Source organism: Trichechus manatus, unplaced genomic scaffold, assembly GCF_000243295.1.
Source record: "Trichechus manatus latirostris isolate Lorelei unplaced genomic scaffold, TriManLat1.0 scaffold00035, whole genome shotgun sequence".
Classification (NCBI taxonomy): Eukaryota; Metazoa; Chordata; class Mammalia; order Sirenia; family Trichechidae; genus Trichechus; species Trichechus manatus.
The window spans coordinates 14,834,061-14,861,286 of NW_004443971.1; the positions used below are offsets into that span (position 1 = coordinate 14,834,061).

Genomic DNA, 27,226 nt, shown 5'->3' on the forward strand with positions numbered 1-27,226 from the left:
CAAGCCTTGAGAGCTAATGTAATTTGCTGGGTTTTGGACTTGCTTGGTGACTGTTATCCCTTCTTTCCCTTCAGTTTCTCCCATCTGTAATAGAAATGTCTGCCTTGTGGACATTTGAAAGACATCCTGGTCAACCACCTGGAAGAGATACACATTTATGCCCATTCCAAAGAGAGGTGATCCAACAGAATGTGGAAATTATTGAACAACATCATTAATATCACATGCAAGAAAAATTTTGCTGAAGATCATTCAAAAACGGTTGCAGCGGTACATCGACAGGGAACTGCAAGAAATTCAAGCCGGATTTAGACAAGGACTTAGAACAAGGGATATCATTGCCTATGTCAGATGGATCTTGGTTGAAAGCAGAGAATACCAGACAGATATTTACCTGTGTTTTACTGACTATGAAAAGACATTTAACTGTGTGGATCATAATAAATTATGGATAACATTGCAAAGAATGGGTTTTCCAGAACACCTAATTGTGCTCATGTGGAACCTATACATAGACCAAGAGGTAGTCGTTGGAACAGAACAAGGGAATACTGCAAGGTTTAAAATCAGGAAAGGTGTGCATCAGGGTTATATCCTTTCACCTTGCTTATTCAATCTGTATGCTGAGCAAATAATCTGAGAAGCTGGACTATATGAAGCAGAACCTGGCATCAGGATTGGTGGAAGGCTTATTAACAACCTGCAATATGCAGATGACACAACCTTGCTTGCTGAAATCTAAGAGGACCTGAAACATCTGTTGATAAAGAAATGTGGTAGAAAGAAAGAAAATTCTAGAGGAATACTTCATTTCTGGATCAGAAGATGTTTGACTTTATTCCTGGAAGTGAGCTGATTCAGCAACTTGTGGCTTTAAACAAAGTCTGTGGGGGCCTGAGTCCTTAATACCTGCCCAGGCTGGAAGAAGTGGCAGCTGCATTTAGGGGTGACCTCGGGTAAGGGGTGACCAGTTGCCCAGCAAAACCCTCCAGGGCCTGCCCCCAATTAACTACCATGGGCAGAAGTAGGCTGTAATATTTCCGTCTCAGAGAATGCTCTAGACCTCAAGAAAGCAGTAGAAAGTTATACATAGGCACACCCCTACAACACAAACACACAGATATAATCAATTACACACTGAAATGTCAAGCCAAGAGCTGAATGTGGTTTGTTTCTACTACCATCTGCACCCAGTGAAAAATATAATCAACCCTAGAGAGTAAGAGACAAGGTGTGTCCTCTTCCAACACCCAGCCCTCTGCTACCTTTGTCTCAGAAACATAGTGAACAGGTTACAACTACCAAAGTAGACGATGGTGCTTTGTCTCCCTGAGGAAATTCATCAAAACTTTTTCATGCTCCTCCTATTTCTGGGAACATCAGTGTCATAGACTGAATTGTGTCCCCCCCAAAATATGTGTCAACTTGGCTAGGCCATGATTCCCAGTATTGTGTGGTTGTCCTCCATTTTGTGATCTGATGTAATTGTCCTATACGTTGTAAATTCTAATCTCTGCCTGTGGTTAATGAGGCAAGATTATGTTATGTTAAAGAGGATTAGAGTGTGCTGCAACACCCTGACTCAGGCCACAGCCCTGATCCAATGTAAAGGGAGTTTCCCTGGGGTGTGGCCTGCATCACTTTTTATTTTACAAGAGATAAAAGGAGAGAGAAGCTGAGCAGAGAGAGAGGGACCTCCTACCACCAAGAAAGAAGAGCCAGGGGCAGAGTGCGTCCTTTGGACCCAGGGTCACTGCTCTGAGAAACTCCTAGACCCAGGAGAAGACTGATGACGAGGACCTTCCCCTAGAGCTGACAGAGACAGAAAGCCTTCCCCTGGAGCTGGCGCCCTGAATTCAGACTTCTAGCCTCCTAAACTGTGAGAGAATAAATTTCTGTTTGTTAAAGCTATCCGCTTATGGTATTTCTGTTATAGCAGCACTAGATAACTAAGACAATCAGTCTTTTAGATTCTTTATGTCCATCCAAACCCAAATCCACAAGCCCTAAGAGGCAGCGCTTCTTGCTTGGGGCAAGGCAGGACCCCAGGGGAGAAAACAGTGCCTTCATTTTAAACCCAGGTCCTGCTCCCCTACTAAGGGGGCCCTACCTGAGGCCCCTGGAGAGTTCCTTCTTTGTCCAAAACTTTGGTCTTCTGGTCTGTTTCAGCATCCAGGAAAAGGGCGGGAACTCTTCTCTGACCCAGGCAGCAGCTCCATAGGTGTTAGTTTCTCTGACCCCGAAATGCCCGCACTAGGATGCCAGAAGGGCTGGGAACCGGGTGAGGAAGTGGGGATGGTATACCCTAGGGGCAGCACTCGGGGGCCGGAGCCTGCATCTATCATATTGAGGTTGGCAGTCCAGAGAAAAACCCCAGCTGAGGCACCCACTTTTCAGAATTGTCGCTTTTGGAGGTGGGGAGGAGTGTTCTTTCGGGTAGCAGGGAAGATTGGGGAAAGCCGGGGGAAAAAGAGCACTTGGAAGAGAGAGTTAACATTTATTGAGTGTCTATCATACTTCTGAAAATCAGCCATTTAAAACCCTATGGAGCACAGTTCTACTGTGACACACATGGGGTCACCGTGAGTTGGAATCTACAGGACAGCAACTGTTTGTTGTGGTTGTTTTAAATCATGCTGGGCCACAGCTGAAGGAATTTCATCCCCACAACACTCTGTGGATTATACCCCTTTCGCAGATGAGGAACCTAAGGCCTAAAGGAGCTAAGTATCTTGCTCAAGGCCCCAGCTAGTAAGTGGAAGGGGCCGATCAGAACTCTATAGTCTGGCTTACTCGGGCGCCCATGATGCGTCCTTCACACCCTACCGACGACATGCAAATTTGAGACTTTTCTTTCCCCAAGGGCAGAGTTTATCACGGTTCTGACCTCTCAGCTCACGTCTCCGCCTTCCCATCTGGCTAACAGGGAAGCCCTGACAAGCCCCGTACACGTCCTTTCTGAGGCGCGGTGGCGGCAGCGGCGGCGGCGCACACAGTGGGGCCACAACAAGGGTCCGCCAGACAAGCCCGGAGTCGGCGTCTCCTGCCTCCACCCGCGCAGTCCCGGCTGCCCCGGGTTTTGGTGTGGGGGTGGGCAGCGCTGCGGGGCTTCGCGCCATGACATCAGCCCTGGTGTGGTGCAGTGTGCAAAGCCCACTGGTTGGCGCCGAGCGGGACACGCCTTTCCCGGAGCGGAACAAAACTGCACCGAGGCCGGCGCGCCCAACCTCTGCTTCCAAGAGCGCCTCCAGCTCGCGTGCCGCCCTAGCCAGCTGCCAGGTGAGTGCGCCGGGACCCCAGCTCCCTGGCCTGCGGGAGCCGGTGCCCTACCCTGGCCCGGCTCTGCCCCTGTGGCTGCTCGGCGTAAGGGCGTCCGGGTACGCATGGAGCGCCTGCTGGTCTTTCCCGCCCCGCCGCGGCCCTGGCGCCTGCGAGGAAAGTTGCTAGAAAAGTGGCGCGGGCAGGGGCCTTGGCGGACCGAGTTGTGACAAGGGGCCGCTGTTAGCCGGGCGGCGCTCCTCTTTCCAGGAGGCACCGGGCCCCTCCCCACCCCAGAGCTTCCCGCGCGTTCCTGACCCGGCGCGGCCCGGCTCCCCCGATCCACCGCCTGCAGGTCCCGCAGCAGAACAATCGGCGATTCTGCGCGCCACTGACGCTCATTGTATAACAGGGAGATGAGGACATCCATGTCACTCCCTCTCTCACCCTCCTGCTCAGGGAGAAAATGCCCGCGGGTGGGGTGAGGGAAACATCTGGGTTCACGAGCAGGCCTTGGGGACCTGTGTGCCCGAGCGCAGGTTCGAGTTTTCAGACTTTGGGAAGAACTAGATGGAGGGGAGAGGTTTTTCACCTCTCCCCACCCCAAGTCTTGGTGCTAGATGGGGACGATTACAGAAACCTGGACAAGCCCACAGTATTTTGTGGCCTCCGCCTTTGAGCATGCGTTTGAGGGAGCAGGAAAGGAGGACTGTATTGAGCTCGTTTACGCACCTTGCAACATATTACCCAACAAGCAACCCTCTGAGGCTGGTATTTCATCCCTCTCACAGACCTGAGAGTATTCTGGGTGTTCCTTGGTCTTTGTGCTGTTGCTGTCAGGAACCAGGTCTATGCTGGGAGCAATACCGTGGGCTTAGGCTCTTCCCTAGAGCCATTCACCTTTAGGGAAAAATGAATGCTGAGGCCCTCCCCACTCTGAGGGCCGTACTTGAGATCCTGCCACAGTGGCACCAAGAAATCTGCTACTGGGCTCTAGTAGAAAGTGCACCATGAAGACACAGCCAGGAATCTTGGTGACAGATTGTTTGGAAGGTTAAAGACTGAGGTTTGACTCTTGGATTTGCCTCTTGCTACGCAGGTGACCTTGGACAAGTTACTTAACCTCTCAATGCCTCACTTTCTTTCAGGGAATGTATTATCAAGGTCGCTGTGAGTCAGAATCGACTCAACGGCAACGGGTAACAGGTGTTCAACATAGTAATACTCGATTACTGTCTTCCTCCTTGTCCCGCATCCCCACTTCTTTCCTTCCCAGAAGGTGAGGAGGCCTAAGGCCTTGCTTCTGTCTGTCATCTTGGAGTAGAGATTGGGGATATTCCCCAGGTGGGATTTGGGGAGAGAGGTGCTGAGCTTCTTGCTCTTATTCAGCTCCTGCTTCATCTGGGGGCTCAGGAGGCCCAGGATCGCTGAGCGAGAGACTGTCCTGAACCCTCATCCACGCAGCGTTTATCCCATCCTTGCCCGAATCCAGCCTCCCTGCCACTCAGTCTCCCAGTGAATGACTGCCTCTAAGAGGATATCCAGGGTGGAGGGCAGTCAGGCAGGGAAGGAAGTTTATTCTGCAGAGGGTGTGGTGTGGGCCGGTGGAGGGGGAGGGAGAGAACTGTCTGAAATGCCTCAGATGACCAGTGTAGAGACGTGTGCGGAGGGTGCAGGAGAGAAACTAAAGAGCAAACTCACCGGCTCTCCATTCTAGCTGCCAACAGCACGTGAAAAATGGGGGCCACGGCCCCTTTGCCTCCGGTCTGCCGTAGCACCTTCTGAAATCACTGGCCTCAGTGTTTTATTTTTTAATTGCAAATATCTGTCTCTGGAGCCAGTGACTGAGGGACCAGAGTTGCCTCCTGGGAGTGGAGTATTTGGCCCTTGGTTGGTGATCAGTAACTATTTGGTGAATGAATGCGATGGGAATGGACTGTTAGCTGAGCTGTCCGATTGGACACTCGTCTTTACTTACAAACCTTACAAATAGTTATTGGGAAAACTTGGCCTGCTAGAGGACTGAAGAGACATGCCTTAAACATTTTCAGATCCAAGGAGGTGCTAGTGAGAATAAAGGGACTTTTCCTCTAAATCAGCCATTTGCCATTACTCAGAAGTATTGGAAAATATCTAAAGAGACACAACATTGTACAATGAGCGTTATAGAGTTGGCCTTCCCTTAAGATAACACTAAGCAGATAATCAGCACTTGCGGTGTGCCAGGCACTTGCTAAATGCTTCACATGTATTATCTTGGACAATCTGTGAAGTGGGTACTGATATTCCCCCATTTTACAGATGAAGAAACTGAGGCTCAGAGGTGGTAAGTAACTTACCTGAGATCGCAGCTGATCAATTGTGGAGCTGCTTCCAAAACCCTTACTCAGTTATTATTTTTCTTTGCTCCTCTACATTTTCCCTTTTCCAGATCAACTCACTAAGGATGTATCTACCATTTGTGAAACACATTAGCTTTACCAAGTGCTTCACAGTGGTTTATAAACTATTTGGGGAATATGGCTTTGCCAGTTTTAACGTGGATGGAGTCAGGGTTATAACTCACAGCCTCTAGGTTTTTACTGTGCTTTGTGGCCAGGAAGGGGGAGAGAGGACCCCTAAATTTGGTTCCCAGATCCCAGTGAATACGCTTTCACCGGGTCTGATGCACATTTGAATTTTGGGGGCAGGTGTGTAGGGAAGATAAGAAGCTTAGAAAAGAGCCTGTTTGAGAAGAAAGGAAAAAAAAAAAAAAAATGGGGCGGCAGAGCTGCTATGGGAGGGAGGGGGAGGGTATCCCCAGTTCTGACAGGACAGGAGCTGCTTTCCTAGCTGTTTTCAGTTGTGAGGAATTCGTATGGTAATGACGTGGTTGTACCACACAGCTCCCCAGGAATGTGTCTGACGTCAGCCTTGAATAATTCCCATGTATGGTAAAGTGTGTAAATACTGAGGCAGCTAGCATTTCAGGACTTGCAGGGCTTCCCGAGGGTCAGAAGGCAGCATCTGGCTCCTCACCAGTGAAGTGGGAGGAAGAAGTGAAAGGTCCTCCCACTCCTGAGTACCCAGCATTCATTAGACAGGGGTGGTGGGGGATGGTGCTTACCAAGATATCAGCTGCAAACAAACCATGTTTATGAGATCTAAGTATTATTTGTTTTCATTTTTAAAAAATTAATCAAGGAAAATTTTTCCAACCTTTTTGTTTGGCATGGCATAACCAACTGTTATCACACTAAGTTGACTTCATTCCAGATGAAAGCAAAGAAACTTGATCTGCTAATTAGCCCGCCAAGCTTTATTATAATGTAGGATTTCCTTAGTAGTTTTGAAATACTTAAAAAGACTCATAGACCCTATTTCTACATTTGTCAACCTTTAGATTCTGAGCTGCAAGGGTGGAGAGCCCTTCAAGACATTAGGGGATAAACAGAGAAAGGAAGGGATGTAATGCAGCCCTTGTGAGTTCAATCCTACAAGGGCTATGGGACATGGACATGAAAAGAGAGATCTCAAAGAGAGAGAGCCTAAGCTAGAATGACGGGCCAAGTTCTAGGATACTATGGGGCATGGAAGGAGCCCTGGTGGTGCAGTGGTTAAGAGCTTGGCTGCTAACCAAAGGTTGGTGGTTCAAACCCACCAGCCACTCCAGGGGAGAAAGACGTGCAGTCTGCTTCATAAAGATTTGCCGCCTCGGAAACCTTATAGGGCAGTTCTACTCTGTCCTGTAGGGTCACTGTAAGTTGGCATCGACCCGAAAGCAACTTTTTTGGTTTGTTTTTGTTTTTATGGGGCATGGAGTGATCATAGCTTGGTGATGCTGGTTAACTTCTCAGAGAAGTGAGTCAAGTGCAGGGTTCCCAAGAAGGAGTGAGGCTTGTGGTGGGGCATGAGAAGCTGAGGCTGAGCTGCCACCCCCTGCATATCAGCTTCCAAGCCAGCTCTGCTTCCTCAGTGATGCCATTCCTCCCCCTACCAGTGGCTGTGGCATTTACATTCAAGGGCAGTGTATTTCCTGGGCTCTCAGGTGTCACCTCGAGGATATGGGCTCCGAGCCTTGTCCAGTGGGGCCTCCTTTCTTTCTTGTCACTCCTTGGCTGCCCTCCTGATATGGGGGGCGTGAAGGAGGAGGCTGAGCTGCGGGGTTGGAAAGGATGGCACCTCTCCTGTGTACCTGGCCAGATACCAAACAGCTCAGGTAATGCAAGCAGCACATTTCTAACCAGGCAAACACTCGATGGGTCTCTACCAGACCGAGTGGGTGGGGACCTGAGCTTGTGCCCAGAAGTTGCTCTTTGGCTCCAGGCAACAAGAGATTTTGGAATGAGAGAAAAGCGATTTTTCCACTGGAGAAATAAAGATTTGGCATAGTTTGCCTTCAGGCACTGGTGGGGATTATACTCCTCTGAGATGGTTCCTTAAACTTGAAACATGATCACACCGAACCCATCGCCTATTCACTGGATTTGGGATAAGCATGTGCATCTGTGCCCTATGTCTGCTCCTCTCTCTGCTACTGCAAGAGTTGCCATCTTGGATCTCTCTTCTCAAGACTGGGTAGGAAGGGCTGGGTGGGTAGCTAGTTGCTTATCAGAAGAGGCTCCTAGCCTCCAGCCAGCCTGGAAGATCCTGGCATTTCGGGTGAACAGCTGACTAGATATTTCCAGCCATTCAGCAGAAAACTCAAGCTCTATTCTCTGTTGAGATTATCAACAAAGTAAAGTAGGACAACCCAGAACGCAGAGGGCAATCCCCAACAGGAATATAACTCTGAAGGGAGTCCACTGCAAACCCAGCAGGTGGATAATGTGATTACAGAAGGCATAATTATCTACCAAACACGCATCAGCAGAGCAATATATAAGGGAGCTTAATATAAAGACAGATGTCCCTGCTTATGGTCTCGGGTAGCCAGAAGGAATTACACCCCAGAGGAAGGGCAAGTAACTTGTTCCAAACTCATTAGCCGGGCTGACAGATTAAGTCAGGAATTCGTGGTCCCTATTTGGCACGTTACTCCTCAAGCCTATTCCTTCCAGGTATGGACTTGCCGGGAAGGAGAGTAGGCATCTGGTCCCACATCTGGGTAGTGTTAAGGCTTGCCTGGGCCAGTCCTGTTGGTGGTAATCAGAACAATGCCTTAATAATAAAAATTGAGCACTTAAAGTATACCAGTCACTGTGCCATTACTTTACATACGTTGTCTGAACAACGATTTTGGAGGCATGTATGGTGCCATTTAAGGAGTCCTGGTGCTGCATTGGTAAAGTGCTCCGCTGCTAACCAAAAGGTTGGCGGTTCTAACCCACGCAGTGGCTCCGTGGGAGAAAGACCTGACTACCTGCTTCTGTAAAGATTACAGCCTAGTAAGTCCTATGGGGCAGCTCTGCTCTGTCATTATGAGTTAGAATCGACTCGATGGCACCTAACAACAACATGGTCCCATTTAAAAAAAAAACAAAAACCATTGCTGTTGAGTCGAATCCAACTCATAGTGACCCTATAGGCCAGAGTAGAACTGCTCCATAGGGTTTCCAAGGAGCGGCTGGTGGATTCAAACTGCTGACCTTTTGGTTAGCAGCCAAGCTCTTAACCACTGCACCGCCAGGGCTCCTGGTCCCATTTTAGAGACAAGGAAATTGAAGCTCAGAGAGGAAAGTAACTTGCCCAAGACCATTCTGTTAGGGGGGAACCCAGATCTGCCTGACTCCAACACCCACCTTCCTAACCACTAAACAACATGACCTAAGCTCTGACCTAGGGAAGCTCACCACAACCTCCTGTGGAGCCAGGCCTGCCCCTAGGCACTGCACAAACGCAGAGAAACAGGTTTCCTTTTAAGGCAATTCAGCCTGGAGATAGGATTTGGTTGTTGAAAACAAGGGGCTGGGCAGAAAGGAGGGGCAAAGTGAAGGCCGAGCCTCGCCTGTTGCAGAGAATGAAGTGGCCAGGGCTCCCTCCTGCTGACTCTTCCCTACAGGCGGGGTCCCCTGGAGGGTCCTCGTGTGAACAGAGGGGAACAGGAGCCCACCCAAAGAGCTTGCCTGGGACCTTCCCTGGCAGTGGACATAGTCATTATTTTTCATCTTTAGGCACTAGAGCCCTTGCTTCTTCACTGGGCTCCTGAGGGGAGACCCCCAACCAAATGGCCAAGCTCACGGGAATGGCCCAGCTGAGAAACATCCTGGGCAGACTTTCCTCACTGGCAGGTCCTTGGGTTTCACCCATCTCCCCGCCCATGTTCCTGATTCCCTGGGGCCCTGCTGGATGTGGGACCCTGATGTGCGGCCAGGGAGAACAAGGGGAGGCCTGTGTGGAGCTCGGGTCTCCCCCAGAGGGAGAAGGGCTCTTGTGTTGGGGAACAAAACACTGCTTGGAACTGGCTCACAACCATGTGACCAGGGAAACTTTCCACCCTTGGAGATGTTCCTGTGGGGCATGGAATATGTCCCCTGCTGGTTCAGGGGACTGGAAGAAGGAGAGCCAGCACTGATGTATCGTATGCCCACTGTGAGCAGGCACTGGGTAGTACTCTTAAATACTGTAGGGTGGCAGCATGGTGATTGGGATGACAGGACTTGGAAATGGCCAGACCTGCATTCAAATCCCAGTTCTGCCTCTTCCAGCTGTGTGGCTGCAAGCAAGTTTCCGAACCTCTCTGAGACTTGTTTTCCTTGTCTGTAAAGTGGGCGTATATTCTCCATCTCCAGGTGGTGAAGACGAAATGGAATAGCATCTGTAAGCTATCTGGCGCACAGTAGACATTCAATCAATGGCAATCTGTCATTCAGGGTGCCTTGGCTGCACGAATCCCAGGGGTCATGTCTAGTCACCTCATCAGAGGGAGAAGAGAGCCTGTGTGGCCCCATATGACCGAGCACATTTTCCCAGAAGCTGCCCACATGGAGCTTCCCTCACATCTCACTGGCCAGAAGTGAGATGGCCCATTCATTGTCACGGCCTGTTCCTGGACCAGGCACTGGCAGGGGAAATGAGTCACTGAGGTTGGCTTAGGGGACTTAGGCTCTGCACCTGGAGCTGGGGACGGGGGTCTCCCCTGAGTCACTTGGTGGAGGGGTGACTGCCTGAATGTAACTGAGGTTCTGTAGCAAGGAAGAGCCCATTGTTGCAGCCACTGTGTCAGTCCATCTTGTTGAGGGTCTTCTTCTTTTTTGCTGACCCTCTACTTTGTCAAGCATGATATCCTTCTTCAGGGACCAGTCCCTCCTGATAAACACGTCAAAAGTGGGCTCAGACATACCTACTACTGTGAGTATGCCACAGGATCAGGCAACTTTGTGTTCTGTTATACATAATAAGGTTGCTATGAGTTGAAGCCAACTTGACGCCACCTAATACCAACTGTAAGAAAGAAGGGGGAAATGGGTGATGGTTTGGCAGCCGGTAATGCCTGCCACATGCTGCTATTCCTATCAAATCGTCCATCACATTATATGGCTTTGCAGTGCCCAGCCCTTGCTCAATGAGAGCAGATGGCCCCTGGAGGCCTCAGCACAGAAAGGGGCTGAAGGAAGAGTTGATGCATACGAGGCTGGGAATGGGGACTGACCCAAAGATCTGGGAGCTCAGGCCCCATGAGTTATCTGAGGAAGGTAGAGAGGTCGTGTGCAGCTAGAGAAATCCCACCTGCAGTGGGTCAGTGATGTGCCCTGGACTGGGCACTCTGAGGGCTGAGCACAGCGATTAAATCACCAACTCCAAATGGGATAGCGTGTGATGGGTGGAGACTGTGCTGTGGAGAGGAGTTTGGTTATTCTTAGGCAGAGGGGTGGGGTCCCTGGGTGGCGCAAATGGTTAAGTGCTAGACAACTAGCATAAAGGTTGGTGGCTTGAACCCATCCAGAGGTGCCCCGGAAGACAGGCCTGGCCATCTGCTTCTGAAAGGTCACAGCCTTGAAAACCCTATGCAGCAGTTCTACTCTGCAAACGTGGGTCTCCATGAGTCGAAACAGACTCCACGGCAGCTAACAATAGCAAGGCAGAGGGGAGTCATCGATGGTTGCTAACTGAAAGGTTGGAGGTTCCAGTGCACTCAGGTGCCTCAGAAGAAAGGCTTGGCAATCTACTTCCGAAAAATCAGCCATTGAAAACCCTATGTAGCACCGTTCTACTCTGACACACATGGGGTCGTCTTGAGTCAGCGTTGACTAGATGGCAACTGGTTTTTTTAACTGGAGAGTTCAGTGATAGGTTGAACTTCAAGTTTGGCTTAACTCTGTAGCTTAATGATGTCGTCACAGACTCAGTTTCTTTTTGTCTCTCAGCTCTTCTCAGACTGCCTGTCTCCCCTCTGACAACAACCCCCAGAGCCAGTTGCTCCTCTGCTCACTCAGGTGGAGAGAGGGGCTTGCTTCCAGGAAGCTGTCTCAGATCAGGATTTTTTTCCCCCCGAAACCTGCTGCCATACCCACCCCCTTCATTCCCTAGCACGCTGGGTCCTCCTTTACCCACCGTGTCCTGGGTTACCCCAGTACCTGTCGGTATCCACAGTGCCTTGTCTAAAACCCCATCCCTGTCCTACACGTGAACTTCTGTCGAAAGAGCTGGAGGGTCATCTTCCTCCTTCAGTCATGTCTGTTGAGTGAGTGAATTGGAAGGAGAGAAGCAGATCCCATCAGCTTGAGGACTTTTTCTTTCTCCAAGTTCCTATAGCGTTTGCTTTCTGTGCTGCTCTTTGCTTAACCAGGCACTGGCCTGTGGACTTCTGTGTTCATAATACTAACTACTGATTATCGGAGACTTACTTTATACCACGTGCTGTGCTGTGCCTTTGATGTGCCACATCTCCACAAATGAAGTAGCTTCTGTTTTCATCCCATTTTACAGACAGGAAAATCAAGGTTTAGAAAGACTGACTACCTTGCCCAAGGTGGAATCAGGATGGGACCACACCTGTCTGCCATCAGGACTCCGGTTCTTAACCAGTTCCTGGAACATCTCAAAGTGGGTCCCAGGCCACCTGCTTTGCACTCACCTGTGGGGCTTAATAAAAATGCAGTTTCCTGTACCTTATCTTCGGAGGTTTTGATTCGTCAGATCTGGGGAGGCACTGGTAAACCTGATTCTGCAAAAACCCCTGTCTGATTCTAATGCATTCTAAAGCTCAAGAACTGTGCGCTGGATGCCTGTCTCCTGCACTATTTTTTAAACCTTTTTTTGGTGAGATATTTCTTGCACACAAAAGAGTGTGTAAAACCTATGTGTATAGTTCAAAGAATAATTCTAAAGTGAACCCCCATGTGACGGCCACATTGTCAGTGCCTTGGCAGCCCCCTGGCGGTCCCCACCCAATCACCGTCCCTTTCTTCTCTTAGAGACAACTACCTCTAAGATAATAGTTTGTAATAATCACTCCCTTGCTTTTCTGTTTAACTTTTCCACCCATGCGTTCATGCTTAGACGGTATGAATTTGTTTCGCCGGTTTGTAAACTTTACACAAATGGATTTGTGTTCTATGGACTCTGGTTTATCTGCTTCTTTTGCTCCACATTATCTTGATGAGCTTCGTTCATGCTGAAGCATGTCCATAGTTATAGATGGTTCATTTTCACTGAGACTGCAGCCTCCTTTTTAGGGTCTGTGTCTTACGCTTATTTACGTCCTTTAGAGTACCTAGCAAGGAGTCCCTAGGTGGTGCAAACTGTTAAGCGCTAGACTACTAGCCAAAAGGTTAGCAGTTTGAATCCACTCCCAGGTGCCTCAGAAAACAAGCCTGGCAATCTGCTTCGGAAAGGGGGTCACCATGAGTTGGAATTGACTCAATGGCAGCGAATATCAACAAGAGTGCCTAGCACATTTACCCTAAAACAAAGAAGTTTGGGGTTGGGGGAGGGGCGGGGAAGCAAGAATAAAGAAAATGGAACAACCAGAATGGAAATACTGAGAATGCTGATGCAATGTGGTAAATGTAACCAAAGTCACTGAACAATACGTGTAGAAATTGTTAAACGGGAACCTACTTTGCTATGCAAACTTTTACCAAGAACTCAACAAAAAAGTGCCTAGCACAGAGCTGAAAATATAGTAGTTGCTCAGTAAATACCTGTTGATTAGATTGGAGGAAGAAACCCCCAAGTAGCAGGTCTGAGGACATGGTTGAGAGCAAGCAGGAAGAAGTGCTGGACTTGGGCTGGCTGCCCCATAGGAGTCCTGCCTCCATCTTTCTTCTCAGTCTCTGCCTGTTGTATTTCCCTCATGGGAAGTCTGTGTTTCCATTTCCCTCTAAAATTAATTGCCATTTTTGTATTGTTTTTGCAGAATGCCGAACTGGGGAGGAGGCAAGAAATGTGGAGTGTGCCTGAAGACGGTTTACTTTGCCGAAGAGGTTCAGTGCGAAGGCAGTAGCTTCCATAAATCCTGCTTCCTGTGCAGTGAGTATCATGCCCCAGGCCCTGCTGTTGCCATGGGGATGGGGACCTGGGCCCGCCCCCAAAGACTGGGCCTGTCAGCACTCCAGGGAACTGATCCCGTGGGATGTAAACAACTTAACATTTGGCTGAAGCGCAGCTGGGAGGGAAACACTTAAGAGCCTCTTTGTTCCTTTCAGAAGCTTGTTTCTTGCTCTCTAAGGGGAAGGACTGGCCAGGGCCAGTGGGGGTGGCGGGCGTTGAGGGGCTGAGAGCCAAGCTGTGAGGACTTGGTTAGGAAAACTTTCCACTCAGCTCACTCTTCTTTCTCTCTTTGCCACAATCCCATCATTTAAGAGGAAGTCACTTTTAGCCCAAAGTTTCACCGACCTTTGGACCCAAATTATCCCTTGTTAAAAAGCAACAAAGGCCACAACCCTCTGGTAAAGCTGAGCTTGGAGCGAGATCTACGTTCTTCCCATTTCAGCCCCTTCTAGTCAGCCCGCTTCAGCCCCTTCCAGTCATCCGGCTGCTCAGTTCCCATTCCTGCTCAGCTTGGGTGGAGAGACAGGAAGGAGCACGAAGTGTGTTGACATGACACCCAGTGACCCAGGGCAAGATGTGCACAAGTCGTCAGCCAAAAGAGAAATGACTTTCTGATACAGGTTACAACATGGATAAACCTTGAAAAATTATGCAGCATGAAAGAAGCCAGACACAAAAGGACAAATATTGCATGAGCCCACTTATATGAAACATCTAGAATAGGCAACTGCGTAAAGACAGAAAGTAGACTAGTGGTTAGTTACCAGGGGCTTGGCGGGGGGACGGGTGGTTGTTACTTAAGGGACACTGAGTTTCTGTTAAAGGGGATGAAAAACTTCTGGAAATAGTGGTGATGGTTATACAACATGGTGAATGTAATTAATGTCGCTGAATTGTACACTAAAGAATGACTAAAATGGCAAATTTTTTGTTACTGAAAAAAGGAGAAAAGATTTGCTCCAAGCATAAGCCTGGATAAGTAGGGAACCAACAAAAGACATCAAGCAGCTGAGAGCAGTCAGGTTGACTAGGGATCCCAACCTCATGATGCTGCACTGATCCTGGCTCAGTGGGGAGGTGATGCTTTCATAGCCTTTCCCCAGATTCCTAAATGATTTAGTTGATTGTGATCATAGCAGAAGGTCTGTGTTAGAAGAAGAGGCTACTTCAGCAAGATGCATTTCCTTGACGGCAGGCAAAGAGTGGGCGGCAGTAGGACGCCTTAGTTAAGCACCAGGTTGTGGAGCCAGCCAGATCAGCGTTTCATTATCCAAGTAATATGGGTAAGTTATTCAATCTTTCTCTGGTTGAGTTTTCTCATTATTGCAGTGGAGAGGATACCTACCTCATGGGGTTGTTGTGAGAATTAAAATGAAATGAGCTTGTAAAACAAATGAAGCACTTAGAGCATTGTGAGTGTTCAATAAATGGTAGACATCCCCACCCCCAAACACACACACACACAGTGCTGAAGGATCCACAAACAAGATGGTGTGATGCAAAGGAGATGTCACAGGGGCTGAAGTTCCAGCCCGTCTGAGAGATCCAGAAAGTGATCTTGTCTATCGGTATCACATGTAGCAAAGTCGGGAGTGTCCATGGTTCCTTTGTTCCAGGTGATTGCGCTCCACAGTAGGATCCAGGTGGGCCAGCACCCATCTGATCACGGATGTCCACGTGTCTCTACCTGCTGCTGGTCGGATCAGCCCAAAGCCAGCAGAGCCCCCATGCCCTGCCATGGCCCTACCTGGAGTGACAGCCCTGAGGGCTGCCTCTGATGAATGGGGTATAAATGAGCTGGTGGAGCTTCATTGACCTCGAGCCTGCAGAGGAGGCTGGGAACAGCAGCATCTTGTTATCAGCTGTTCACTCCACTTAAGAATTTTCTAGCCATTTACTTTTTCAGAGGTAATAAGAGAGCTTGGCTCTGGCCTGGCTGAGGAAGAGGGCCCAGGCTGCTGGGGACCTAGGGACCCTTTTCTTTGCTCTTAAAGAATGTTGCTTAATTACTGACTAAAAGGGGCCAGCTGTGGCTGAGGAGGCCTCTCGTCTGTAGCCCTGCGTGTGGAGGAGTAGTGAGTGGTTGGTCAGGCAGTTGAGGGGAGTCAGGAATTCAGGGGGTGGCGTCGGAAGGAAGGAGCAGGGCCTGGGGCAGGGCATGAGGGGGTGTTGAGGATTAGAAACACTTGTGGGAAGTCAGTCACGCTGGGGAGCAAGGCTGGGAAGAGATGTTGTGTAACAAACAACCATAGGGAACGGTCTCCTGTCTCTCCAGGGTCTCAGGGCCAGCCCTGTTCCTGGACATCAGAGCTATAACCGAACCGCTTAGCACCACACATGTCCCAGTGGCCCGAGGCATCTCCACAACTTGCTATTCCTACTGCCTAGAAAAGCACCTAGTACACAGTAGGTTCTTGACAAAGATTTGTTTGTGAACGGAAGGAGGGTTACTTCTCTTTGGGGATTAATAAGTGGGTGATAAGTATCTAGCCTAAATTCAGGATAACCCATAGAATCCAAGGACTTTCCCTCCTAAGGAAGGCAGAAGCTAGCAGCGGCTGGGCCTGGGTGAGGGTAAGGTCAACCCCTTGCTGAGTGGGCCCAGGTGACCCCCCAAAAGAAGTTCCTCTGACCATTTGGGTCCTTGTCTCTGGATTCTACTCAGCTTGGCACCTTTCCTGTGGACCTGGGAGGGCATGAGGAGGATGGGATGATGTCCTCCCTCTGGGCCTCACCTTTGATCTGGGAGCAGGGATTGAGAGGGCCTGCCACACACTGTGGTCTTAGTAGGAGCAGCCAGTGCCCATTAGCAGGTGTGGCTCAGAGGCTGTTGGGAGAGTTCAGCTCTGTGCGGGAGGCCTGCCCCCAGGCCGTGTGCCCGTCTCTGAGCTGACACCAGCTCTCTCCTGGAGCCTGGAGGGGTTGAGCAGCCAGCCCTGGAAATGCAGAGCTGGTCTGTCTGTCCTCACCCTGTGGTGGATGCTGGTGGAACTGGACCCAGCAGGTTGGTCCTTGGCAGTTAGCAGAATCTAAGAGCTCAAGTGAAGCTCACAGAAGCCATGCTCACCCTCTGACACCCGGGTCTCTTCACCCAGGCTGAGGTTTACCATCAGTTTTCACCCTCCTCGTCCTGCATGCTTGGCCTACTTGAAAGGAGCCACAGGCTGGCAGGAAACAACCAGGTCTAGAAGTCAGGGGCTGGGGTCTGGCCTGGCCTAGCTTCTGATCTTGGACTTTTCTGTGGGCCTTCCAGAAGCAGAGACAATTACTTTCTATCCTGGGGTGGGGGCTGGGGGGTTCTGACCTTTCACCTGGGTCTACGTTTCCTCTGAGTTTCCAAATTTCCAAATAGCATCACAAGACCCCACGGAGCCAGGCGGCATCTAGAAGAGGGTTTGTCCAACACATGCATACAACCCAGGCTTTTTTTTTTTTTTGGCTTAACATGATTTGGTAGAAACTCATTCATGCCTTTATTCAAAATTCCCTTTGCTTGAGACTTTGATGGAGCCCAGGAGTAAGCTGAGAGTCCCCAACACATTGCCTGGAGGGGCCAGGGTAGGGGGAATTGAAGGTGGGCAGGACTGGGCTCTGGGAGAACCAAGGCAGAGCAGAAACAAGCAAGGAGGTCTTATCTGAAGCATTTTATCTGAAAGTCATGGCTTAGATGGCCTGACAGGGGAGCCATCAACCTGCCATCAGGTGCATGTCAACTTGTAGGCTCTGATGTCTCCTCTGGGCTTAGCTCCTAGGTCCCTTGCTGGAGAGACCAGTCAAGCTGGACCTCTTCCCCCAGCCTCTCTGTCTCTGCTGTCTGCCTTCCCTTTGGCCTCAGAATTTCCAGCTTCATTTGGGTCTTATGGGAAGCAATTCCAGGCCAACTCCTGACTTCCCACCCTAGAAGGGAATGTTGTTCCCTTGGCCTGCTGTTCCCTCTCCCTCCTTCCCGAGAGCCAAGTCCCAAGGGAGGAGGTGGGAAGTTCCGTATTTGGGCTGCCCAGAGTGCTGGAATGAGGTCGGGATTTCGAGGGCAGGACAAGAGGGTCCTTATTTGGTCTGAAGTCTCCAACCTGGGTCTCAGGGCAAGGAGAGGAGCTGGCAGAGAACTGGACCCTTTAAAGGCAAGAGGATGGCAAGCTGCAAGGAGCCAAGCTGAGAGCCTTCTCAAAGGGAAGCAGGAGGCATGGTGCCTCCCTCGGTGTCCCTAGGTTTCCATCTTTAGAAAGACACGTTTGAGGATACAGTCCAGTTGGACACACTGAATCCCAATATTTAAAGAGTATCATAGAACCAAATCAGGATGACAGGATGAGACCTAAAGAAATAGAATGAAGTTGAGTCTCTTGAGAGAAGTAGTTGGGGGTTAGAAGCGTATGATCTCTTGAGGCCTGGGCCAGTCCAGCCCCCACACCCTGTCCCACCCCCCATCTCTTGTAAGATCTCATTTAATTCTCAGGACCACCTTTTGGGGTAGGCATTATTATCTGCATTTACAAATGAGGACACTGAGGCTGAAAGGCAAAGTAGCTTGCCCAAGGCCACACAGCTAGAAAGGGAGAGTTGGAGTTTGATTCTGGGCAGTCTGCCTCTATATGACTCCAGGAGCCCTGGTTGCACAGTGGTTAAGAGCTTGGCTCCTAAGCAAAAGGAAGGCAGTTTGAATCCACCAGCTATAGGGCAGTTCTGCTCTGTCCTATGGTGTTGTTAGGAGTAGGAATTGACTCAGTGGCAACGGGTTTGGTTTTTGGTCTATAAACCCAGGCTCTGAGCTGTTTTACTTTGGATAGCTGGACACAGCTTCCCTCTGAGATGAACAGGAATACATATGAGGCCCATGGGCTTTCTGGCTTATCCCATTCCAATATCTCTTACCCTGGAGGTCAGGGAATTCTTCCTGTGGCAAAGTGATTTTTGAGAATAGAAACTCTACGTCCTGTTGTTGTGGTTAGCATGACCTGCACCTCATTTCAAAGCCCACCATGCTGGGTGCTTAATATCTATATGAAATGATGTTCTTCTGGGTGCATCTCTTCACTTTCTCCCCCCACCCCCACTCCCAGCACGCACAGATTGTCCCTTCTGGGTTCTGTTGTTGGAGACAGGAAAACCCTGCCTTCTTCTGCCTTCCTTTCTTTTTTCTCCTCTCCTGTTAGGAGGCCTAGTCTGTTTGTCAAAGGCAGAGTGAAGGATCTCAGCCAGCTTCCTTTGGCCTAGGCTGTTGCCTCCTCTGAACTTTGGGGGGCACTGCACTGTTGGGGAGATAGGAGGGTGCAGAGGACTGGGGAGACATGCACAGACTCCTGGGAAACATGGCATGGCCAGTGCTCCTAGAGTCAGTCAGGATTTGCAGATCCCATCTCCTCTAGCTCATTGGCCATCCAGGCCTCCGTTTCCAGCTGCCCCTGAAAGATCATGATGTGATGTATGCAAACTGCCGGAGAGCTTCAGGTGTAGGGGACTTGCAGTGAGCTAGCAGCTCACCCCAGCCTCAGCTCACTATACCTCCCTTCCCCTTCACAGTGGTCTGCAGGAAGAATCTGGATAGCACCACTGTGGCTGTGCACGGTGAGGAGATCTACTGCAAGTCCTGCTATGGCAAGAAATACGGGCCAAAAGGCTATGGCTTTGGGCAGGGCGCAGGCACACTGAGCATGGACAAGGGGGAGTCGCTGGGCATCAAGCAAGAGGAGTGAGTAAAGGATTCTCTCCCACCCCTATTCTTTAGCATGCTTTCCCCCAGTGTTGGGCACATTTCCAGTCACTTTTGGTTAAGCAGTGGGCAGCTCAGAAAGCCATTTTTTTAAAAGGTAGTATGGAGCACCCACTATGCCAGGCCTGCTGGAGGAGCTGGGGCACAGTGGGGAATAGAATCGGCCAGGCTTCTCCCCTCATGGATCTTGCACGCTATATTTTTATAAGGATCAGAGCTGGGAGGGGCCCCAAGAATTATTTAGTCCAGTGTCCACTTTTTATGGATGAGAGAACCCAAACCCACAGCCAGTGAGTATCTGAGCCAGGACCAGGGCTCAGCACAGGGCCATTGCCACACCAGCCTCACTCAGCACTGTCACCTCTCACCCCTGCTGAGGGAAGTCATTCTCCTTCCTTGGAAATGCCACAGGGTGTCACTGGGTCTCTCCGGCACCCACTGACCTCTGCCCTTCTGGTAAATAGTGGCTGTTGGCAGTCATCCTGGCTGGTTCCTCAGCCCAGGGGGGATGGACGGAAATGACAGATGAGTTAGCAACTTTTCAGCGAAGGTCGTTGCCCCAGTGGGAATGATTGATCAGCAGATTTCTCTTAGAAAGAACCTGATAATGGAATTGTTGCAGAAATGGGGGACAACAGAAGGTGATTCTTAGCAAATGAGGTGTTAAAAATAATTCAGAGGGTTTTAACTGGATGACTGAGGGAAGCATGATGCGTCAATGAAAAAAAATTTGTTCTGAGCCTTGGTTTGTCCATCTGCAAAATGGGAGGTGATCTTTGAGTCCCTTGTGGTCCTAGCCTTTGTGACCCTTGCAGTGCCAGCCCTGTGCATATTTCTTATCAGAAGTCATCTCACTCCATGTCCTTCCCCGTGCAGGGCCGCTGGCCACAGGCCCACCAGTAACCCCAATACATCCAAGTTTGCCCAGAAAATTGGTGGCTCTGAGCGCTGCCCCCGGTGCAACCAGGCTGTCTATGCTGCCGAGAAGGTGATTGGTGCTGGGAAGGTAAGGCAGCCACTGGGCATGATGGGGAGAGAGACGGGAGATGGGCTGGGGAAAGACTTTCCTGAGATGTGAGTTCCAGAACCTTACAAGTCCTAACCTTAGCTCTGTTGAGTGGGCTTTAACCCCCTTCCTTCTAAGGCTCTGGAGTAACCTTTTGTCCCTGTGCCTGCCAGTCTCCAAGGAGCTCAAATCACTCCTGTACAGTGACATCACCATTATCTATGGGACTGATTGCTAACTGCCTATGGGCAATTCATAGGGAAGGAGCCTTGGTAGCACAATGGTTAAGCACTTGGCTGAAAGGTCAGTGGTTCAAACCCATTAGTGGCTCTGTGGGAGAAAAGACCTGGTGATCTGTTCCTGTAAAGATTTATAGCCTAGAAGAACTACATGGTGCCTGGCTACCACTACCAGCCCTTCTGTTCAGGGCCACAGTAGATGGATCCTGAGAGAATGGGAGAAAAATGTGGAACAGAACTCAAATTCTTAAAAAATCCAGACTTACTGGACAGGTTGAGGCTAGAGGACTCCCCGAGGCTATTGTCCTGAGATACACTTAAAACCTTGAATCAAACTATCCCGAGTTCACCTTTTAGCTAAATAACAGATTGGCTCATAAAGAATATCACCCATGATCACTACACTCCTTTAAAAAATTATCTATATGAGACCAAATGGTCAACAATTACTCTAAAGCAAAGATGAGAAGGTAATGGGTCAGGGAAACCAGGGCACTGGAAATGGAACAACCAGAACGGAAATAAGGAGAAGGTTGACACTTTGTGGAAAATGTAATCAATGTCACTGAACAGTATGTATAGAAATTGTTAAATGAGAATCTAGTTTGCTATGTAAATTTTCACTGAAAACAATAAATATTATTTAACAAAAAACAAAAAAGATTTACAGCCTTGGAAACCCCATGGGGGCAGTTCTACTCTGTCATATAGGGTCACTATGAGTCAGAATCAACTTGACAGCACACAACAACAGGGACAATTCGTAGGAGAGTTGCAAAGATTGATCTGTATCTCTAGAGTTGGGGACCACAGCGGTCCATGAACCCCCTGAATTGTATGCAGGGTTTTGTGGGAACATGTCTGTATCTGGGAGGAGCATCCGTAGCTTTCATCAGATTTTCCAAAGGATCTGTGATCTCAAAAATGTTAAGAACCTCTCGAAAATCCACATACATTCTGTTTCATGGGACACACACCACCCACCCGCCTGTTGTTGTTGAGTCGATTCCAATTCATAGTGACCCTGTAGGACAGAGTAAAACTGCCCCATAGGGTTTCCAAGGCTGTAAACTTTATGAAAGCAGACTGCCACATCTTTCTCCCTTGGAGTGGGTGGTGAGTTCCAACCACCGACCTTTCGGTTAGCCGTGGAGCGCATAATCGCTGTGCCCCCAGGGCTCCTTTCATGAGATGCAGACCCCCTGAAACTGTGTACCCCCAGGGCAGAGATTTTAAAAGTTCAAGGCCTATCAGAGAAAAAGCCAGAAGTCACAGAAGAGGGATCTTCAAGATACATGGCCAGAGAGGATTTCTGGATCATCCACATGAGGCCCGGGACAGAGGCCTGACCTAGCCAAGATCACACAGCATGTTTGTAGAACAGCTGGGCTGAGAGCCGGTCTTTAGCTCTTCCGGATTTGGGTCTTGGCTTCCAAGGCTTTTCAACCTTGAGGAAGGAGGTCTAGAGGAATGGGGCAGGGGACTAAGACTTATGCAGTCTAGGCCATATCAGGTTCTCAGTTCAACCATCACAGATGGGTATTATTATCCCCATTTTACAAATGAAGAGACTGAGAATTGGAAAGATTCAATAATTTGCCCAGATTATCTAGTTAGGAAGGGGCTAAGCTAGGAGTCGAGCCCAGGTTTGTCTGACTCCAAAGCCCTTGCTTTTACTACTGTTTACTCTACTTTGGCTCACTTAACCTCTTTGAACCCATTTCCACAGCTGCAAAATGGGAAGAGATCATTAATCCTAGCATGGTGATGAAGAGCCTGGACTCTAGAGAATGTGGTTTAAATCCTAGTTTTGCAATTTACAAGTTGTGTGACCTTGAACAAATTGTTTAACCTTTCTGAGCCTCGCTTCTGCATCTGTAAGGCGGAGCCAGTGATGTCCCTGGCACACCAGGTTGCTGTAAAGATTAAAGGAGCTGATGTACCCATCATGCTCAGTGCAGTGCCTGGTATGTGCACTACTTTTTGGGATTGTTGTGAGGTTAAAATGAGTTATACAGAAGATTCTTGCCAATGATTAAATGATACGAAAAAAGGTAACCAGTTGACCAGTAGCTGTCAGGTTGATTTAGACTCATGTACCCCCATGTGTGTCGGACTAGAACTGTGCTCCACAGGGTTTTCTTCTCTTCTGAACATTTTATTGTTGTTTAGGTGAAAGTTTACATAACAAATTAGTTTCCCATTCAAGAGTTTATACACAGCTTGTTCTGTGACATTGGTTACAAACCCCTGAATGTGTCAGCACTCTCCCCCCTTCCTCCCGGGGTTCCCCGTGTCCATTCACCCAGCTTTCTTGCCCCTACCTCTCTTCTGAATTTTGCTTTTGGGCAAATGCTGCCCTTTAGTTCTTGTATAGTTCATAGTTCTGAGGTGTACATTCCTCACTGGTGTTATTGTCCGTTTTATAGGCCTGTCTATTTTATGGCTATAATGTGATCTCTGGGAGTGATTTCAGTTCCAAGTCTGGAGGGTATTTAGGGCCATAGTCTCGGGGATCTATCAGATCAGTAAGTCTGATCTTGTTTATGAGTTTGGGTTTTTTTCTATGTTTTTCTACCACTCTGTCCATGACCTACTATTGTGGTCCCGGTCAGAGTGGCCGGTAGTGGTAGCTGGGCACCATCCAGTTCTTCTGGTCTCAGGCTAGCGGAGGCCGTGGTTCATGTGGTCCATTTGTCCTTTGGACTAATTGTTTCCTTGAGTCTTTGGTTTTCTTCACTCTTCTTTGCTCCACCCTGGAAGAGACCAGTAGTTGTATCTTAGATGACCACTCTCAAGCTTTTAAGACCCGGTTGCTACTTTCCAAGGTAGGATGTAGAACATTGTCTATATGGATTATGATATGCCAGTTGACCTAGATGTCCCCTGGGACCATAGCGTTTTCAGTGGCTGATTTTTCCAAAGTAGATCACCAGGCCTTTCTTCCGAGGTGCCTCTGGGTGGACTCGAACCTCCAACACTTCAGCTAGCAGCTGAGCAAGTTAACTGTTTGTACCACCCTGGGTCAAGAAAACAGGAGATATTATTAATATTAAATTGGTGTTTTTTTCTGCTATGTTTCATGATAAGAATAGAAAATTATAAACTATATCTAAGCATCAGTGTTTCCATTACCCAGACAGGATATAAGTTAAAGTTAAGGCAGTACTACTCAGGAGTGGAGCCAAGTGAGTTTTGCGTTCAAGCAAAAAAGGTTGGGGGAGGCCCCGCCTCTCTTTTGCCTGGGGCAAGAAAGAAATAGCAAGGAGCTGGGAGTACTTTAGGTGCTGCATGAGTGAACGAAGGGATGGAGCTTATTTTGAGGGGTAGGTGGGAAATATGACGGGTGGGTGGTGTTCTGGATGTGATTTGGCCCTTCTCCAGTCCGGTGGGTAAGTTGGTGAAGCGGCCCCTGCTTTCCAGAGGAGAAACAACGACAGGGTGCCTGCTGAGCTGCACTGTGCGCAGAGAGGAGGGCTGACACCCAGGTCCCCCACTCTCAGCTCCCTGGATCCCGCTGCCCCTCAGGCTCACGAGGAGGAGCAAATGTGCGACGGTCAGTTGGCCAGGAAATCTGAGGACCCAGTTTCCCCTCTCGCCCTCCAACCTGGGCACCAGGTGGCTGTGAGGAGGGAGCCTCTTTGCCCTTAAAAGGCCTTGTTTTCTCCTGCCTCCCTGCCACCTGCATCTTGCTTCTTTTGGATTCAGCAGAGCTGTCTACATTATCAGCTGCTCAGCTGTTGCTGATGGGAGCTGGCTGCTGAGAAGTCTTACTGGCTGTGCGGGATCTCATCGCAGTTTACAAACCTGGGCCTGGCTTTTCCCTGGGAGCCTGTTTTGTTAAGACCCTATCTTGCCTTGGGGCTTCTTTTAGAACTCGGTAGGGTCTTCTGGGGCCCCTGGAGAAACTACACTCCTCAACCTTTTTCTGCTGAGTTCCATGCACTTCATAGACCTAATCTCCTTCAAAGTAATAATAGACAGCATTGACTCAGGGCTGCCCCTCTGCCAGGCCTGGCAGCCGGCACTTTACGAGGGTGAAGTCATTTAATCTTTACAACCACCTAGTGAGGGACATACTGCCACCCCCCTTCTCCCAGAGGTGATGGCCTTTGGGCAAACATGGCACCCAGTTCTGTAACTTCAGAGAGCAGGCAGATCTAGGAGAATCCTAACAACAAAAGGCCACTGTGTGGCCAGACATCTTAGGTTTATATACCTAGTCCTCACATTGATTTTGCAAGTAGGCAGATAGGTTACTCAAATGAGGAAATTGTGGAGGCCAAGAAACTTGCCTAAGGTTTTGCAGCTAATAAGCGGTAGTGCCAGGACAGTTCTGAAGCCCTTGCTTGCACTAGGAATCCACAGCCAGGGTGGGATCTGGAGAAGGCTGGGTTGGCCCTGCCTATAGGGGAACAGCTACCTTGGCGGTTATCCCACCACCTCACCAGCCGTTTGCGGTACAGCTGGTACCACCAACCGTGGAGCCTTTACAACACTTCCTTGAAGATGGTGTGAAGTGGTGTGTGGCCTCTGGCCTGCTCCTCCACTGCCTGGCACCACGTGCCATGTCTTCAGAGCAGCAGCAGCTGAGCGGACTTCAGAAGTGTCTTTAGCTTCTCCACCATGGTTATTTCAAGAGGAATGGGGCAGGGGGAAGGGGGACCCTAGTCACTGGAGTCAGCATTAACTCTTTCCTTCCCTGCCCAGTCCTGGCATAAGTCCTGCTTCCGTTGTGCCAAGTGTGGCAAAGGCCTTGAGTCAACCACCCTGGCGGACAAGGATGGTGAGATTTACTGCAAAGGTGAGTGGTTTCACTTCTAGTCGGGGGGACCAGGGGGACTGAGGGAATGGGGGAGCTAAGTAGGCACACCCTTGCTAAATGTAAACTAATTACATTTGGAATCAATTCCAGAGCATCTAGTGTGACCCTTTCATTTCACAGATGAAGAGACTGAGGGAGAATGTGACTTGGCCAGGGTCATGTGGCAAATCAAGGCAGGGATTCCTCACTCCCAGAACAGGCTCTGGTAGCAGATGATGCTTCTCTTATAATTTCAGTGCAGAGGAAATGAATGAAGTATTGATTAGGATTGGGGGTGCTGGAGAGGGCGAGGGGCACTGGGGGACTCTCCTCCAGAGGCCTGGCCAGGCACTAGGAGTGGGATATCTTCAGTGGGAGGGGGAGGTGTGGCTGGGGGAGCAGCAGCATGTCCTTACCGTCTCCTCTCTCTACAGGTTGTTATGCTAAAAACTTCGGGCCCAAGGGCTTTGGCTTCGGTCAAGGAGCTGGGGCCTTGGTCCACTCTGAGTGATGCCGCCACTGCCTGCTGTCCCCTGCCCACTCAGTGCTTTGCATTGCCATCCCTTCCCCAGCAGCTCTGGAGACTTCTAGGATTCCTTCTCCCTTCTCAGCCCTGCCACACATCACCAATGACTTGAACTTGGGCCTCTGGCTCCCTTTGGTTTGGGTGTCTGCCTGAGGCCCCAGCACCACCAAGGGGCTCCCCCTGCTGGGGATTTGATGACATCACCAGCAGGAGGTGGTGGGACGGGGCCTTCTCCCTGTGCCCTGCCCCACAGACCTCTGTTCTTAGCCTCCTAGGCTGAGTACCGATCATCAACTGGCCGAGACACCTGACCCCCATGTTGGAGCCCAGAGGAGCAGCAGCAACAGACCCAGAAGGGGAGGAAAGCAGGACCAAGATGGGGCAGGGGAAGAGTATGGTTGATTGAATTCCTGAGATCCTCCTCTGTGGGAAAGAGAGTGGGCTTCTTCGTGTCCCTTAGGACAGGCCTGGGAGTCCCAGCTTGGGGAGTCACTAGGGAGGGAGAGAGGGTACAGATAGGCTCAGGGACCACAGGAGCTGCCTGCTTCTCTAGGCACCTTGACTTTGAGTCTGTGTGGAACTAGTGTCACCTTCTTTGGAGTTGGAGGAGACAACCTAGGTTTGAGGTCCCGAACGTCAGGATGTCATCTGACTCCCCTAGGCATCTGGTTTCCTGTTTGAAGGGGGTCCCTAATGAAACACCTGTGACACACATTCATCTTTACCAGTGGCCCAAACCTTAGGGTAGATAGATCTGACCCTAGCTCGGAGGTTGGCAGCGCCACTCCATCCCAGCATAGCCCAGGCCGTTCTTACCATGCCTGCTTGACACTCACACGGGGAGGGAGGCAGCCCTCATCTTCATTTGAACACCCCTTCCCTTGGCACCCAGCCTCAGGGCCTTCCTGCCAACCAAGGGCCTTGCCCCTTCCACTCCGCCTGTCTCCAGGGACCCTTCTCTGGCCACATCCCCCCATCCCTGCCAGGCCCCAGTGCAGGAGCAGCAGGTGGAGGGGGAGGGGCTGGGCTTGCTGCTCCCAGTGACTGGTTGTCCATCCAGTATGTTGTCCACACTGTATGGAGCTGCTGATTGAAAGGCTGTGGGCAGGGGCTGTATTCAAGCTGACTTCTCATATGGTTAATAAAGCTGTTTAGAAAAGAACTCTGGTGTCCTGAACCATGGGAGCCCTGCCACTTTCCTGAGGCTGGGAGGGAACTTGATTGCTGCAATCAAATTAGCAGTGGACCTAAAACAAAACAAAACGAAACC

At 49.8% G+C, this 27,226-nt stretch overlaps 1 protein-coding gene across 1 annotated transcript; it reads left to right on the forward strand.

The window, feature by feature from the left end:
* Window positions 1–3,077: 3,077 nt before the first annotated feature.
* CSRP1 (cysteine and glycine rich protein 1) lies at window positions 3,078–27,226 on the forward strand. The gene is made up of 6 exons (XM_012555247.2): window positions 3,078–3,279; window positions 13,538–13,650; window positions 19,192–19,360; window positions 20,258–20,387; window positions 25,337–25,430; window positions 25,865–27,226. The coding sequence occupies exons 2-6, from the start codon at window positions 13,539–13,541 to the stop codon at window positions 25,939–25,941; spliced, it is 582 nt and encodes a 193-aa protein (XP_012410701.1). The 5' UTR covers window positions 3,078–3,279; window position 13,538; the 3' UTR covers window positions 25,942–27,226.

Coding starts and splice junctions, on each gene's coding strand:
- CSRP1 (XM_012555247.2), top strand. CDS start 13,539: ATGCCGAACTGGGGAGGAGGCAAGAAATGTGGAGTGTGCCTGAAGACG. Junction 13,651..19,191: donor TAAATCCTGCTTCCTGTGCA/GTGAGTATCATG, acceptor TCCCCTTCACAG/TGGTCTGCAGGAAGAATCTG. Junction 25,431..25,864: donor TGGTGAGATTTACTGCAAAG/GTGAGTGGTTTC, acceptor CTCTCTCTACAG/GTTGTTATGCTAAAAACTTC.